Raw genomic sequence first — 13,772 nt, 5'->3', positions numbered from 1 at the left:
AATTAAATCCCTATGTTACTGATTATTTAAGACCACTTAAGAATTCTCTGAATCTCTTTTGGAGTGAAGGGAACAATAAATACGTAGTTCAACCACCACATTGTTGGTGTCACTGTTGGTGTTTCCCCAGGGAGCAGATACATATTTTCTGCCCTCTACCTCCCATTTCTCTTATAGTTTCTTGGGCTACAGTCTATATACAGTGAGGAAATAGGTCTATTTGGTAATGCATTTTTGATAAGAAATAGTCATTTTAGATATATTCCATCACACAACTTACCAGTCACTAGCTATCATTGCTCTGCAAACAATACTAATTTTATCTTGTAGATAATGTATCTACTGAGATTGGAAGTATACCCCAAATCAGACTGATCCAGTGTTATTAAGCCTTTATATGCTACTGCCTCCCTTGAGAGACTTGCCTTGGAAGGCAAAAATATCTTAGGTATTACAATGGTTTATGGCCCTCCAAAACATCACAATAAATAAGCAGATAGACAGGATAGCTCTGGTATTGGAATTTCATGGGGCTGGGGTGAGGTTAGGAAAATAAATGTCTAAAAAGGCTCTCTAGCTGAGGTGATAATAAAAACAAGGTTGAGAAGAAACACTGGTTTAGAGAGATGTGGTGCAGGACCAAGGAGGCAAGTTTAATAACTTATATAGTCTCCCCAGCTTTATGTGAAATCTGGTAAATGGGGAGTGGCAGGGGGAAAATACCCATCAAAATTAACACTAAACCACCAAAACGGTTATTCTTATTTTTGTGTCATAATACCACTATGAAAGGCATGATTTTTAGGTATTTGAGTCATTGTTCAGCTTAGCAAAGTTTTGAGGTGGACATTCTTGGTCTAAAAACATTAGAATTTTAAAACCTGTTTAGAAAATGACAGAATGGTTCCAGGTTATTTTATTTTACAGTAGTACTTTTGGATTAAGTACATATAAATGGCTTGTAAATACAAGGTCATTATTGTGGAAACTACTTTATATTAATATGAAGTCCAGTATAGTAGTAAAGCTTTCAATTATTTCCAAAAATCAAATCAAAGGCATTTTTGGTGGAAGGTTATGTTGACATTAAAGTTAATTTCTCTCTCTCATTTAAGGTATGTATTTAATTTCCAAGTATATTCGGAAGAACACAGATAGCGTGGTGATCTTCTCTGGAGAAGGATCAGATGAACTTACGCAGGGTTACATATATTTTCACAAGGTAACCACTCTGAAGTGGAGGGATATTCATGCTATATTAAGAAAAGTATGAATTGTTTGACTATTTTCTATCATCTTTCAGTATGACAGTGATATTTTTGAGTATCTTGTGAGGTTACAAAAGGGAATCTGATAGTGTTTGCTTTCTATCTCTTGGGGAAGAAAGAAATTTTAATGTGTCAGATAATTTTTATTCTTTAAAACTAGTTACAGCTGGGTATGAGGGCTCATGCTCATACCCCCAGCTGCTGAGGAGGCTGAGGTGGGAGGATCACCTGAACCCAGGAGATTGAGGCTGCAGTGAGCTGTGATTGCACCACTGCACTCCTGCCTGGTTGACAGAGTAAGACCCTGTCTCTAAAAAAAAAAAAAAAGTTAAAAATAAATAAATAAAACTACTTACGCTTGAGAATCCCCTTTCTGCCATTTCTTAGCATCCTATAGAATTATGACTGTTGCCCAGTGTGTTCATTTTATTCTAATATTAGCAGTTTGGTAGGAAGGAAGGCATGTTTTGTGAAGCATTGCTTACTACCCCCGTTCAGTTATTTACTCCCTTCCCTAAATTTGTTTAACTTTTTGTCTTATCCACCTTTAGGATTGGAGAGGGAGAAAGAAAAACTGCTTTGTGTGCCAAAAGCAAAACTCTTGGTGTTTTTGTTTGTGAAATAGGCTCCTTCTCCTGAAAAAGCCGAGGAGGAGAGTGAGAGGCTTCTGAGGGAACTCTATTTGTTTGATGTTCTCCGCGCAGATCGAACTACTGCTGCCCATGGGTAATATTTTTAGAGGCTATTGTAAAACAAAAACAAAAAAACACCAAAAACAAAACAAAACAAAACAAAAAGCTCAATACCCTGAGAAAATAAAAATCAATAGCTGATTGGCTATATGTTACATATAGTTGGCTATATGTTACAAAGTGTGACTTTTATAGAGAAAATGAAGCTGTTTCTTAACTTTGTCCCAAAAGGATTAGGCCACATTTCAAAGTGGTGTTGTGGTATATGGAGAGAAGTCTTCTTCCATAGGTTGTTTGAGGTGGAGTTTTCACCTTTAAAGGGTAACAACATTCTGCTCACATCTGAACAACCAAGATGGAAGAGGCAAGGCTGCTACAGCAGCTACTGTTAAGTGTTTTAAAGAGAAGTAAAGATCGTAAACATCATGTGACAAGTAGTGAGTGCCCACCATGCCCATGTGGTGCTGTAGTGACCCTGAGGGAATAGAGTAGTGAAGATACAAGGGGTTTGATTACATTATAAAGAACCAGGTTTCTTTGGTTATCATTCTAATTGTCTAAAGATATGTTGAAGAACTGAAGACTTTTACTGTACAGGATAAACAACTGACATTAAATGTCTTAGTTGCCTCAGCTGAATCACACCTAGATCAGGATATAATTAAATATGGGTTTGAGGAATGAACTGAATCTGGTCATTATCCTCTCTGCTTGTCCTAACTAGAGTCAGTAGGCTTCAGGAAACCGGTGATATGGAATTTGATGTAATATAGTGGGACACTGGTTTATATCGCATATTGTATGTGAATTGTTAATCAGTGGCAAAAAAATACTGTGTTGTCATCACAATTGTTAGAAGAGATGGTCTCACCTAGAAAACACTGAGTTAGGTCTAGGCAAGGTATTTTCTTAATGATTGGGTCACTCATGTTTTGTAACTTTTTCTGCTTTTTGAAATATGCATTTAACTATTCCTAGAAGGGAAAGTAAAAGTAATAGTCTCAGTTAGTTTTACTCCCTAGATGACATGATATATGTATTATTTTAAATGAAGATTTATTTTTTGTATCTATTCATTAGCGTAGGGCAGTCATTAGGAGGCTTGTATGTGACTGTATGACCTTAACATTTCTTAAGATCTGGTTGAATTGATGGGAAACTGAATCAGAACCTAACCTGGCAGGCACTAAATACCCATTTTAATTTAGATTTTCTTCTTTTCTCCTTTAAGTCTTGAACTGAGAGTCCCATTTCTAGATCATCGATTTTCTTCCTATTACTTGTCTCTGCCACCAGAAATGAGAATTCCAAAGGTAGGTAAATCAACTCAAGGTAAAACTGTCCATTGCCATCAGATTATATTTGTAATTTTTACCTGATGCTCCTTTTCTTGTCATGTCAGAATGGGATAGAAAAACATCTCCTGAGAGAGACGTTTGAGGATTCCAATCTGATACCCAAAGAGATTCTCTGGCGACCAAAAGAAGCCTTCAGTGATGGAATAACTTCAGTTAAGAATTCCTGGTTTAAGATTTTACAGGAATACGTTGAACATCAGGTATAATGTCTTTAAAAACATTTTCAGGAATAAGACAGTTTGGATGCAGAGCTGTCATTGCTGTTCATTTTGTATTTAGTTTGAATGATACATGTATTTAGTTTGAATGATACATACATCAGATATCTCTCTGTTAGGATGTCCCTATCAGAGAGATTCAGAGTTTCTGTAAACAATTATCTCTTTTGTAAGAATTACGTAAGAATTAAGTAGCATGAAGGATTATAAAGTGGCATCTAGAATCGAAAGAGAGAGGAGACTTACTACTAATCATCACTGATCTTCATTTATCAGATTTTTGGGCACCTGCTGGGTGCCAGATCTTGTTAGGCACAAATGACTAAAACAGAGCCACCAAGTATTAAAAATATGCATATGAGTGTTCTTTAAAAGGCACTGCAGCTATCCATATTATGAATACTTTAGCATTTTCTAAGTGATGGGTGATTCAAAGGGTCTCATACAAGTTACAGTCACGTCTTAACATTTTCTGTTTCATGAAATGAGACTAAACACAAGTATTTCCTGCCATTTTAAACCGTTTTGCTCTTATATGCTTATTCTTACAGGTTGATGATGCAATGATGGCAAATGCAGCCCAGAAATTTCCCTTCAATACTCCTAAAACCAAAGAAGGATATTACTACCGTCAAGTCTTTGAACGCCATTACCCAGGCCGGGCTGACTGGCTGAGCCATTACTGGATGCCCAAGTGGATCAATGCCACTGACCCTTCTGCCCGCACACTGACCCACTACAAGTCAGCTGTCAAAGCTTAGGTGGTCTTTATGCTGTAATGTGAAAGCAAATATTTCTTCCTGTTGTATGGGGACTATGGGTAGATAGGGGAACAATGAGAGTCAACTCAGGCTAACTTGGGTGTGAAAAAAATAAAAGTCCTAAATCTAAAACATTGCTGTAGTCATTTATGTTCATACAGTCTCTTCATAAGAGGTAACTAGAAATGTTTTGCTGTATCACAGTAAAGTGGAGGGTAAGCTAGGAAAAGGGAAAATTATCAGATGTCTGCAAGAACTCACAGCCCTCTCCTGGCAGAGCTGCTTTAGATGACATTTGCATCTTGTGCCCGTGTGGCTTCCTTCCAGTCCTTGCCTCATCTTAGGGACGTCATCAAAGGACTACACTATTTTTGTTCTGCCTACATTCCTAACAGCTGCCTAGGCAGACTCAGACTTGAATCTTCTGTAGGAGTTCATCACAGCTCTATTTTGCAAGATAGTAGTTCATTTTTTTCTCTTTTATGTTGAGCCAAAGCCACTTCTGGAGACTTGTCCTAGAGCAGGGGTCAGGCTTTTAAAAAATTTTTTATTTGTTTTTAATAAAGAGCCAGATAGTAAATATTTTAGGCTTTGTGGACCTCTTTTGGAACTGTTCAGCTCTGCCATTATAGTGCAAAAGCAGTTACATAGACAATATGTAAACAAACGAGCGTGGCCATGTTCTATTAAAAGTTACTTATGAAAGCAGATGGTGGGCCAGATACGGCCTGTGGGCCATAGTTAGTTGATTGCTGTTCTAGAGGAACAACTAAGCTAACTAAGCATTTCTGATGAAAGTCTAAACCTTTGTCAGATGAGTAGATTGCAAAAATTCTCTCCCATTCTGTCGGTTGCCTGTTCACTCTGATGGTAGTTTCTTTTGCTGTGCAGAAGCTCTTTAGTTTAATTAGATCCCATTTGTCAATTTTGGCTTTTGTTGCCATTGCTTTTGGTGTTTTAGACATGAAGTCCTTGCCCATGCCTATGTCCTGAATGGTAATGCCTAGGTTTTCTTCTAGGGTTTTTATGGTTTTAGGTCTAACATTTAAGTCTTTAATCCATCTTGAATTAATTTTTATATAAGGTGTAAGGAAGGGATCCAGTTTCAGCTTTCTACATATGGCTAGCCAGTTTTCCCAGCACCATTTATTAAATAGGGAATCCTTTCCCCATTTTGGAATCTATTCATCTGTCAAAGGGCTAATATCCAGAATCTACAAAGAACTCAAACAAATTTACAAGAAAAAAACACCCCATCAAAAAGTGGGCAAAGGATATGAACAGACACTTCTCAACGGAAGACATTTATGCAGCCAACAGACACATCAAAAAATACTCATCATCACTGGCCATCAGAGAAATGCAAATCAAAACCACAATGAGATACCGTCGCACACCAGTTAGAATGGCGATCATTAAAAAGTCAGGAAACAACAGGTGCTGGAGAGGATGTGGAGAAATAGGAACACTTTTACACTGTTGGTGGGACTGTAAAGTAGTTCAACCGTTGTGGAAGACAGTGTGGCGATTCCTCAAAGATCTACAACTAGAAATACCATTTGACCCAGTGATCCCATTACTGGGTATATACCCAAAGGATTATCAATCATGCTGCTATAAAGACACATGCACACGTATGTTTATTGTGGCACTATTCACAATAGCAAAGACTTGGAACCAACCAAAATGTCCAACAATGATAGACTGGATTAAGAAAATGTGGCATATATACACCACGGAATACTATGCAGCCATAAAAAAGGATGAGTTCATGTCCTTTTTAGGGACATGGATGAAGCTGGAAACCATCATTCTCAGCAAACTATCACAAGGACAAAAACCCACATGCTGCATGTTCTTAGTCATAGGTGGGAATTGAACAATGAGAACACATGGACACAGGAAGGGGAACATCACACACCAGGGCCTGTTGTGGGCTACAGGGAGGGGGGAGGGATAGCATTAGGAGATATACCTAATGTAAATGTCAAGTTAATGGGTGCAGCACACCAACATGGCACATGTATACATATGTAACAAACCTGTACATTGTGCCCATGTACCCTAGAACTTAAAGTATAATTTAAAAAAAAAGTGAGTACCATAAAAAAAAGTCTAAACCTACTTGAAAGAGAAAGTACAATAACGCATTCAAAGAACAGGTAGAAGATTTTCATTTGAATGCTCATTGGTTGTTTAGGGACAACATTTTGAAATACATTATAAAGGTGAATTTAGTTCTTAGAAACTTTTGAAAAGGGAATTGCTGGTGTACAGATAAATACAAGGATGCTTAATAGAGGAGTGAGTAGGCAGAAAATTATCTGGTAAGTTGGAAGAAGGGTGTATTTTAGGCTACCCATAAGCCTGTATGATATAAGAATATCGCTAAGAAAGTGAGGAAAGTCATTCATCTTAGATGACTTTTGTTTGTTTGTTTTTGTTTTGTTTTAGACAGTCTTGCTCTGTCACCCAGGCTGGAGTGCAATGGCTTGATCTCAGCTCACCGTAACCTCCACCTCCTGGGATCAAGCAATTCTTGTGCCTCAGCCCCCCAAGTAGCTGGGATTACAGGCAGGTACCACTGTGCCGGCCAATTATTGTGTATTTAGTAGAGATGGGGTTTCACCATGTTGGCCAGGCCAGTCTCAAACTCCTGGCCTCAAGTGATCTACCCACCTTGGCCTCCCAAATTGCTGGGACTACAGGTGTTAGCCACTGCACCCGGGCCTAGTAGATGACTCTTAATGATAATCTTGTGTTTGTAGGTGCTTAAGTTGCCTAAACCTAGAATGATTTGATTCTAGGCATATTTATTCCTGGTAAAGCCTCAGACAGCCAAGCTAAATGACATCAAAAATACTTGGGAAACTTGGTTGAGAATGATTACACAGTGTACATGACAAGATTAATGTATGACATAAACCCCAAATTGCCAGTTTTCCAGGGAGTGGGGTCTGGCTCTAGATTTTTAACTTTAGTGACTGAGATTTGGCATATTTAGTTACCACCCAGAAGTTTGATAGTAAAGATACTTAGTTAAGCCAATTTCATAGCAGCAAACTATAGGTCAATTATAATGGCAGCACCTTTCTGGATTTCAAACTACACACAAGGCTTATAGAAGGTTCTTGGCACAAAGAATAAAGCTAGCTTTTTCTCTTCTTTTGCAATTTAAATTATAGAAGATTTGAAGAAACGGCCCTTGAATTGTTGTACACATGACTTAATAGCTCACTTATTGGCTAAGCCTGTTTTCCTGGATATTGGTAATTTAGTGCCAAGGAGGCACTAATCTACACAGCATCTCTAACAACCAATAGTCCAGTTCCTTTGAGCATAAATTAAAAGATTATTAGCTGATGTCATTCTGCCATTTCAGTCTGATGTGAGCACTGTCGTGAATGACCCGCCCTTTAGAGGTTTATTTCACTTTCTCTTAAAATCTGCTAAAAGGTACCGTATAGTTTGACAGAATGATACACTTCTATTTTTTAAAAAAAAGAAAAGTAAAATCCACCTAAAATCTACTTTTAAAGTTTTAACATTTTCTTGAAGATCTTTTGCTACAAAGGGACAATTGTATATGTGTGGTAGGTTATCTTGGTTGACATAAGGCCTGAAAGCTTCTTAAGTCCTTTACAAGTAAAAATATAAAAAGGAACTAACCTTAAGCCTATGATAGCCCAGTCTCCAGAGGATTATACTTTGTGGGAAATTTGCTTGTATTAGACTGTGATATGAACATCTTGAGGCCACAGAGTCAGAGCATGCTCCTGAATGCCTCCTGTCTTGGAATTGCCTTAGTTTGGTCTAGAATCTTTGATAAAGGATCATTGGACTAGGTCCCTAAGAAGGGAAAGTCTGGCCACGAAGAAGCAAAGTGGAAGCTGGGCAGGGAGGCAGTTATGTGTGGTTCTAGACTGTGCAGTGGAAAAATCAATACCAAGCATGTACTTTGCAGCTTTTCTAAGTACTTTTATTGTGTTAGCTCATTCCAATCTTAGGAAGTGTGGCAGATTTTATTTTCTAAAAGTGGCCATAGCAGTGTTCCTGGTCCCGTGTACTCTTCCAGAGCCTGGCTGCCCCCCTGAAGAAGCAGCCTATTTCTTCTCTCCTTGAGCCTGGGCAAGATTTTGCAATTGCCTAGTAGTAGAATACAGTGGAAGCGATGCTGCGTGACTTCTGAAACCAGGTCACAAAAAATGATGTAGCTTCTGCTTTCTCTCTTTTGATGTATAAGGAAGCCCAGGCCACGTGGAGAGGCTGTATGTGAGTTTGGGCTGACTGCCCTAGCAAAGGGCTTAGTCGACAGCCAACAGCAGCCACCAACTGCCAGCTGTGTCAGGGAGTGAGGCTCCAGATGGTTCCAGCTGCTAATCTTTGAGTCTTCTACCTGGAGCCCATGCATGGGAAGGAGAGATGAGCCATCCCTGTTGTGTGCTCTGTCCAAGTTCTTCATTCACAAATCTGTGAGCATAATAAAAAAGCTTGTTTGACACCATTAAGTTTTGTGGTTTCTTACACAGGCATAGTAACTGAAACAGATAAACACTGTCACCCCATTTTACACATATTAAATATGTTGCTCAGTCATTTGGCTAATTAGTAAGTGGTGGAACCTCAAATTAGCTAGGTAGGTTGACTGCAGAGCCTTTGAGTTGTTCTTTTCTAAATATTGTCTTGCAATGTCAGCCTGAAACTATATCCTGGGTCTCTGGTGTGAGTTGGGAGACTAAGGGAAAGGGCTTTTATTGGGAGCAAGAACAGGGATTGCAGGGAATCTCCCAGGGATTGCAGTGAGGCTAATTGTTTTCTGTAATGGCATGAGCTAGGTGATACTGAAAAAACAATTCCAAAATTTCAGTGCATTGTCACAAAAGGTTTTTTTTTTTTTTTCCCTCAAACTATGTGTCCATCTTAGCCTATGGGGGGCTCTGCACATTGTTGAGGGGGTTATAAGCACTCTGGAACCGAGGCTGATGGAGGCACGACCTTGACATAATTCCACCATCAGCAAGGCAGGGGATGGAGAAAGTGGTGAATTATTTACTGAAACTTAAAGCTTCCACTCTGAAGTGACACATCACTTTTGTTCACATTACATGTAAGTCACGTGGCCACACCTAACTTCAAAGGAGCATGTACCAGAAAGGAAAATAAAATATCTGGAGAATAGCACTAGTGACTCCCCAAATCTGCTCTTCAGTAACAAAATACTGAATTCACTCTCCTATGCAAGAAATATATTCACCCCCTTTGGAAGGTTACGACTGAGGAATTCCATTGTGCAAGGATTCCAAGCCCAGAGTTTAGGATCTCTGGGTGATGTACTTATGTGGAAATCTATTTCAGGGCTGGAGACGGCACTTCATGAACTAAGAAAAAAGTGATCTGCTCCCCATCTGTCCACTATATAATTCAGCAGGAACAGAATAACTGCGGCAACAACAAAACATATTCAAAAAGAATAAAACAGAAGAAATATAGCAAGCCCTACTTAGGAGCAATTTTGACATCCTGTGGTCAGTCACTTGAGGGCCTCCAACTCCAGCAGAAAATTACCCTTCAGGGCTCATCAGCCGCCAAGTCATCAATGTGTTGGCAGAAGGAGGCAGATTGAAAGAACTGGGAGAATCAGTATCTGAGCACAGGTGAGAAAGGGAACAGTTTGAAGGGAAAGGGTTGATTTCGAGCAATAAAGCCAATTTGGCTCATACCATTATAATTGTGGTTATACAGAGTAAGTGTTAACATTAATTGGTTACCCTTCCTGAGTGCCAAGGACTGCTCTAAAAGGTATAATCAGTCTTCACAACAGTTTGTGAAGTTTGTTCCTTTGAGCTCATCCATGTTTTGTGGATAAGGAAAGCAACATACAGAGGTGTTACATTGCGTGCCTGAGGTCACATAGCTAACACCTAATAGAAGTGGGATATTGGATCCCAGGTTTCAGGGTTTTAGAGACCTTATGCTTAACCCCTACTCTGTGTTACTTTTCAAAGGGATAGACTATAGAATATAATTACATACATGGAAAAATTATAATTCCATATTTTTTCTCTACTTCTGTCTTGTTAATGGGAGTATATGGCCTATTTTATAGGTAGCTCATAAGTTATTTATAAATTTAAGCATAAGATACTATTTTAATTTTTAAAATTTGCCATGAGCATGTATATGTATGCATCAGTGGAGTAATTTAGATCTTCTGTGACTTAGATGTGATTTTGATCTTTGTGAGTTTTTACCTGATTTCAGGACCTACCTAGTCAATAAATTGATACCGATAAATTAATTCATAGTCCTCTTTGCAACTTGGTGAATTTTTAATAATACTAAGAAGAAAGCCATACCTAGAAATTGCCAGTATATTTTACAAATTGCTTGTGGCAGTATAAAATATTTATTTACTATCTGAGGGCTACAATATAAAACAAAACCACAGGGTGGCAGCAACAACACATATTTTTCTCTGGAGGCAATTTTATGCCTTTTCTGAAAGGTGGTGGTGTAGGGAAACTTTTATGCTAAATTGAAGAGATGACATCTTTATTTCATAAAATCACCCACGCACAGAAGCTCTATAATTTGTTATAAGTAATTAGTGAGCAGTTTTAATAATTAACTATAAGTAATTAGTGAGCAGTTTTAACCTGTAGACATCATATGACTGTTGTACAGGCCACTATGAACTTGTATATGTATTGTTTTTGTGAACCTTTTATCTCCCTCTTCTTTGATCCACTAGCCTAAACATACCTGCACGATGTGTATTCTTACATAAGTGAGATCCTTTATACTCTGGAAGGTAAGAAAAGATGTGAACAACCTCAAATCTGCTATTTGCTTTTTGAATGTAGCAAAAATCTACATAAACTCATTTTCATAATTACCCACTCTACTAAACCCTGGCTTGTCTCAGTTTATGCAAATGTAGCTAAAAGACAAAATGTGTATTGAGCACTTAGTTTACACATAATACCAGCTAATGTGTACTGATGACTTACTGTGCACCTAACACTGGTGTACGACCATACTCAGTCTCTATGGCAATTCTGGGAGGCACCCACTGTTGGTACCATCCCCATTTTATGGCTGAAGAAACAATGTACAAGCAGCCCAAACACTGAACAAGAAGATGGTCAATTTGTGGCCAATAGACTCGTCTGTCAATTATAATGGATACCACAGAAAAGAGCTCCATATTACAAGGCAATTTTCATATGTAGACAGATGATTCATAGAACTTGGTGAGCCCCCATTACGATGACCTTCTTTCTATGTAAGAAGTGCCTTTAGTTCCTACCAGCAAAGCTGTATCCTCTATCTATTAACTTTATGCTTCACAGAATTGAACTCACAGGTAGTGGATTTAGTGGAAATGTTGGAAGTTATGGAGCAGCAGGTTTGAAAGTGGAGAGGCAGGTAAGAACCCAGCATGTGTGTCGGTCCATTTCAGGTAGTGAGAAGAAAACACAGTGAAAAAGAACGATTTAGGCCGGGCGCGGTGGCTCATGCCTGCAATCCCAGCACTTTGGGAGGCTGAGGCGGGCAGATCAACTGAGGCTGGGAGTTGGCGACCAGCCTGACCAACATGGAGAAACCCCATCTCTACTAAAAATACAAAATTAGCCAGGCCTGGTGGTGCATGCCTGTAATCCCAGCTACTCGGGAGGCTGAGGCAGGAGAATCACTTAAACCCAGGAGGCGGAGGTTGTGGTGAGCCAAGATCGCGCCACTGCACTCCAGCCTGGACAACAAGAGTGAAACTCCATCTCAAAAAAAAAAAAAAAAAAAGGAATGATTCATTATTGCATAAAGTGGCTGGGTTTCTGGGGCTCTGTACCAACTGACCAGATCAAATTCAATGAACTGCTAGCTTGGGAGCTTTGCTAAACACACTGAAGGCAACCTTATAGCAATCCTATTACATTATTCTGTGACCAAGGATAATGTAAGACATTATCTGTTTTATTGGGCACAGGAGTTATATAGGTTGTATGCTCCCAAATGACCACACGGTGGGGTAGGATGATCCTCAACTGACTGTTCAACAAACGGGAATTTTTCTATTGGTTTTAACATCTGAATCTTGTGCATCTGTTAATTTGTAGTTTAGCTCTTTTCGTGTTCATAGATTAAAACCAAAACCCCAGCTAATGACCTTGTACACATCTTTGTCATATTGTGCCATGTGATACATAATGTCACAGACCTTGGATTGCATTGCAAAGCCACCTTTCTTCCATCTTCCTGACATTGAAATACACTATTTCCCGTGCTCCACCCTGACTCTGATTCACTTTGGCTAGTGGTGGGGGAGGTCGTCTCCCTAGCAGAAATAGTGAATACAGGAGAAAGCAAGGGTTGGGAAGGGCCACTGGGAAAGGGGGGAAAATGTGAGTTCTTCTTTGGGCAGTAATATGGTTTAGATGTTTGTCCCCTCCAAAATTATGTTGAAATGTGACCTCCAATGTTGGAGGTGGGCCTAGTGGGATGTATTTGGGTCATGGGGTCAGATCTCTTACGAATGAATGGCTTAGTGCCATCCCCTTGTTGATGAGTGAGTTCTCGCTCAGTTAGTTCACATGAGATCTGGTTGTTTAAAAGAATCTAGACTCTCCCCCCACCCCTGCCCCCACTCTTTGCTCCCTCTCTGGCCATGTTACCTGCCTGCTTTTCCTTTGTCTTCTGCTGTGAGCAAAAGTTCCCTGAGGTCTCCCCAGAAGCCTAGCAGATGCTGGTGCCATGCTTGTACAGCCTGCAGAACTGTCAGCCAAATAAACCTCTTTTCTTTATCAGTTACCTAGTGTCAGGTATTCCTTTGTAGCAATGCGAAAGTGAGAGGTGACAATGTGCTAGCAGCCTTCGCTCGCTCTCAGCCTCCGCATCCACTCTGGCCACGCTTGAGGAGCCCTTCAGCCTGCTGCTGCACTGTGGGAGCCCCTCTCTGGGCTGGCCAAAGCAGGGGCCGGCTCCCTCTGCTTGCCGGTTGGTGTGGAGGGAGAGGCGCCAGCGGGAACCAGGGCTGCACGTGGTGCTCGCAGGCCAGCGCGAGTTCCAGGTGGGCACAGGCTTGGTGGGCCCGCACTCCGAGCAGCCGGCTGGCGCCACTGGCCCCGGGCAGTAAGGGGCTTAGCACCCGGGCCAGCAGCTGTGGAGGGTGCACTGGGTCCCCCAGCACTGCCTGCCCGCCCGCGCTGTGCTCGAATTCTTGCTGGGCCTCAGCCACCTCCCTGCAGGGCAGGGCTCTGGACCTGCAGCCCGCCATGCCCGAGGGCCCCCCCCACCCACCACGGATGGCCAAGCCTCCCCTAGAGGGGAGCCGCCCCCTGCTCACCAGCGCCTGGTCCCATCGACTGCCCAAGGGCTGAGGAGTGTGGGCACGTGGCACAGGACTGGTGGGCAGCTCCACCCAAAGCCCCCCACACCTGATCCACTAGGTGAAGCCAGCTGGGCTCCTGAGTTGGGT

The 13,772-nt window shown here is 40.7% G+C and overlaps 1 protein-coding gene across 7 annotated transcripts in view; it reads left to right on the top strand.

Annotated features, from left to right (window-relative positions):
- The window catches only part of ASNS (asparagine synthetase (glutamine-hydrolyzing)), a 56,611-nt gene extending 52,182 nt beyond the window's left edge, over window positions 1-4,429 (top strand). For all 7 annotated transcript variants that reach the window (XM_054687090.2, XM_009453237.5, XM_009453234.5 and 4 more), the window contains 5 exon segments: window positions 1,116-1,222; window positions 1,894-1,994; window positions 3,192-3,273; window positions 3,363-3,518; window positions 4,088-4,429. In XM_054687090.2, the coding sequence (XP_054543065.1) occupies window positions 1,116-1,222; window positions 1,894-1,994; window positions 3,192-3,273; window positions 3,363-3,518; window positions 4,088-4,297 (656 nt within the window). In that variant the 3' untranslated portion in view covers window positions 4,298-4,429.
- Window positions 4,430-13,772: the final 9,343 nt, after the last annotated feature.

This window comes from Pan troglodytes, chromosome 6 (genome assembly GCF_028858775.2).
Source record: "Pan troglodytes isolate AG18354 chromosome 6, NHGRI_mPanTro3-v2.0_pri, whole genome shotgun sequence".
Classification (NCBI taxonomy): Eukaryota; Metazoa; Chordata; class Mammalia; order Primates; family Hominidae; genus Pan; species Pan troglodytes.
The sequence above is the reverse complement of the archived record's forward strand: the minus strand, read 5'-3'. Positions and strand labels throughout refer to the sequence as shown.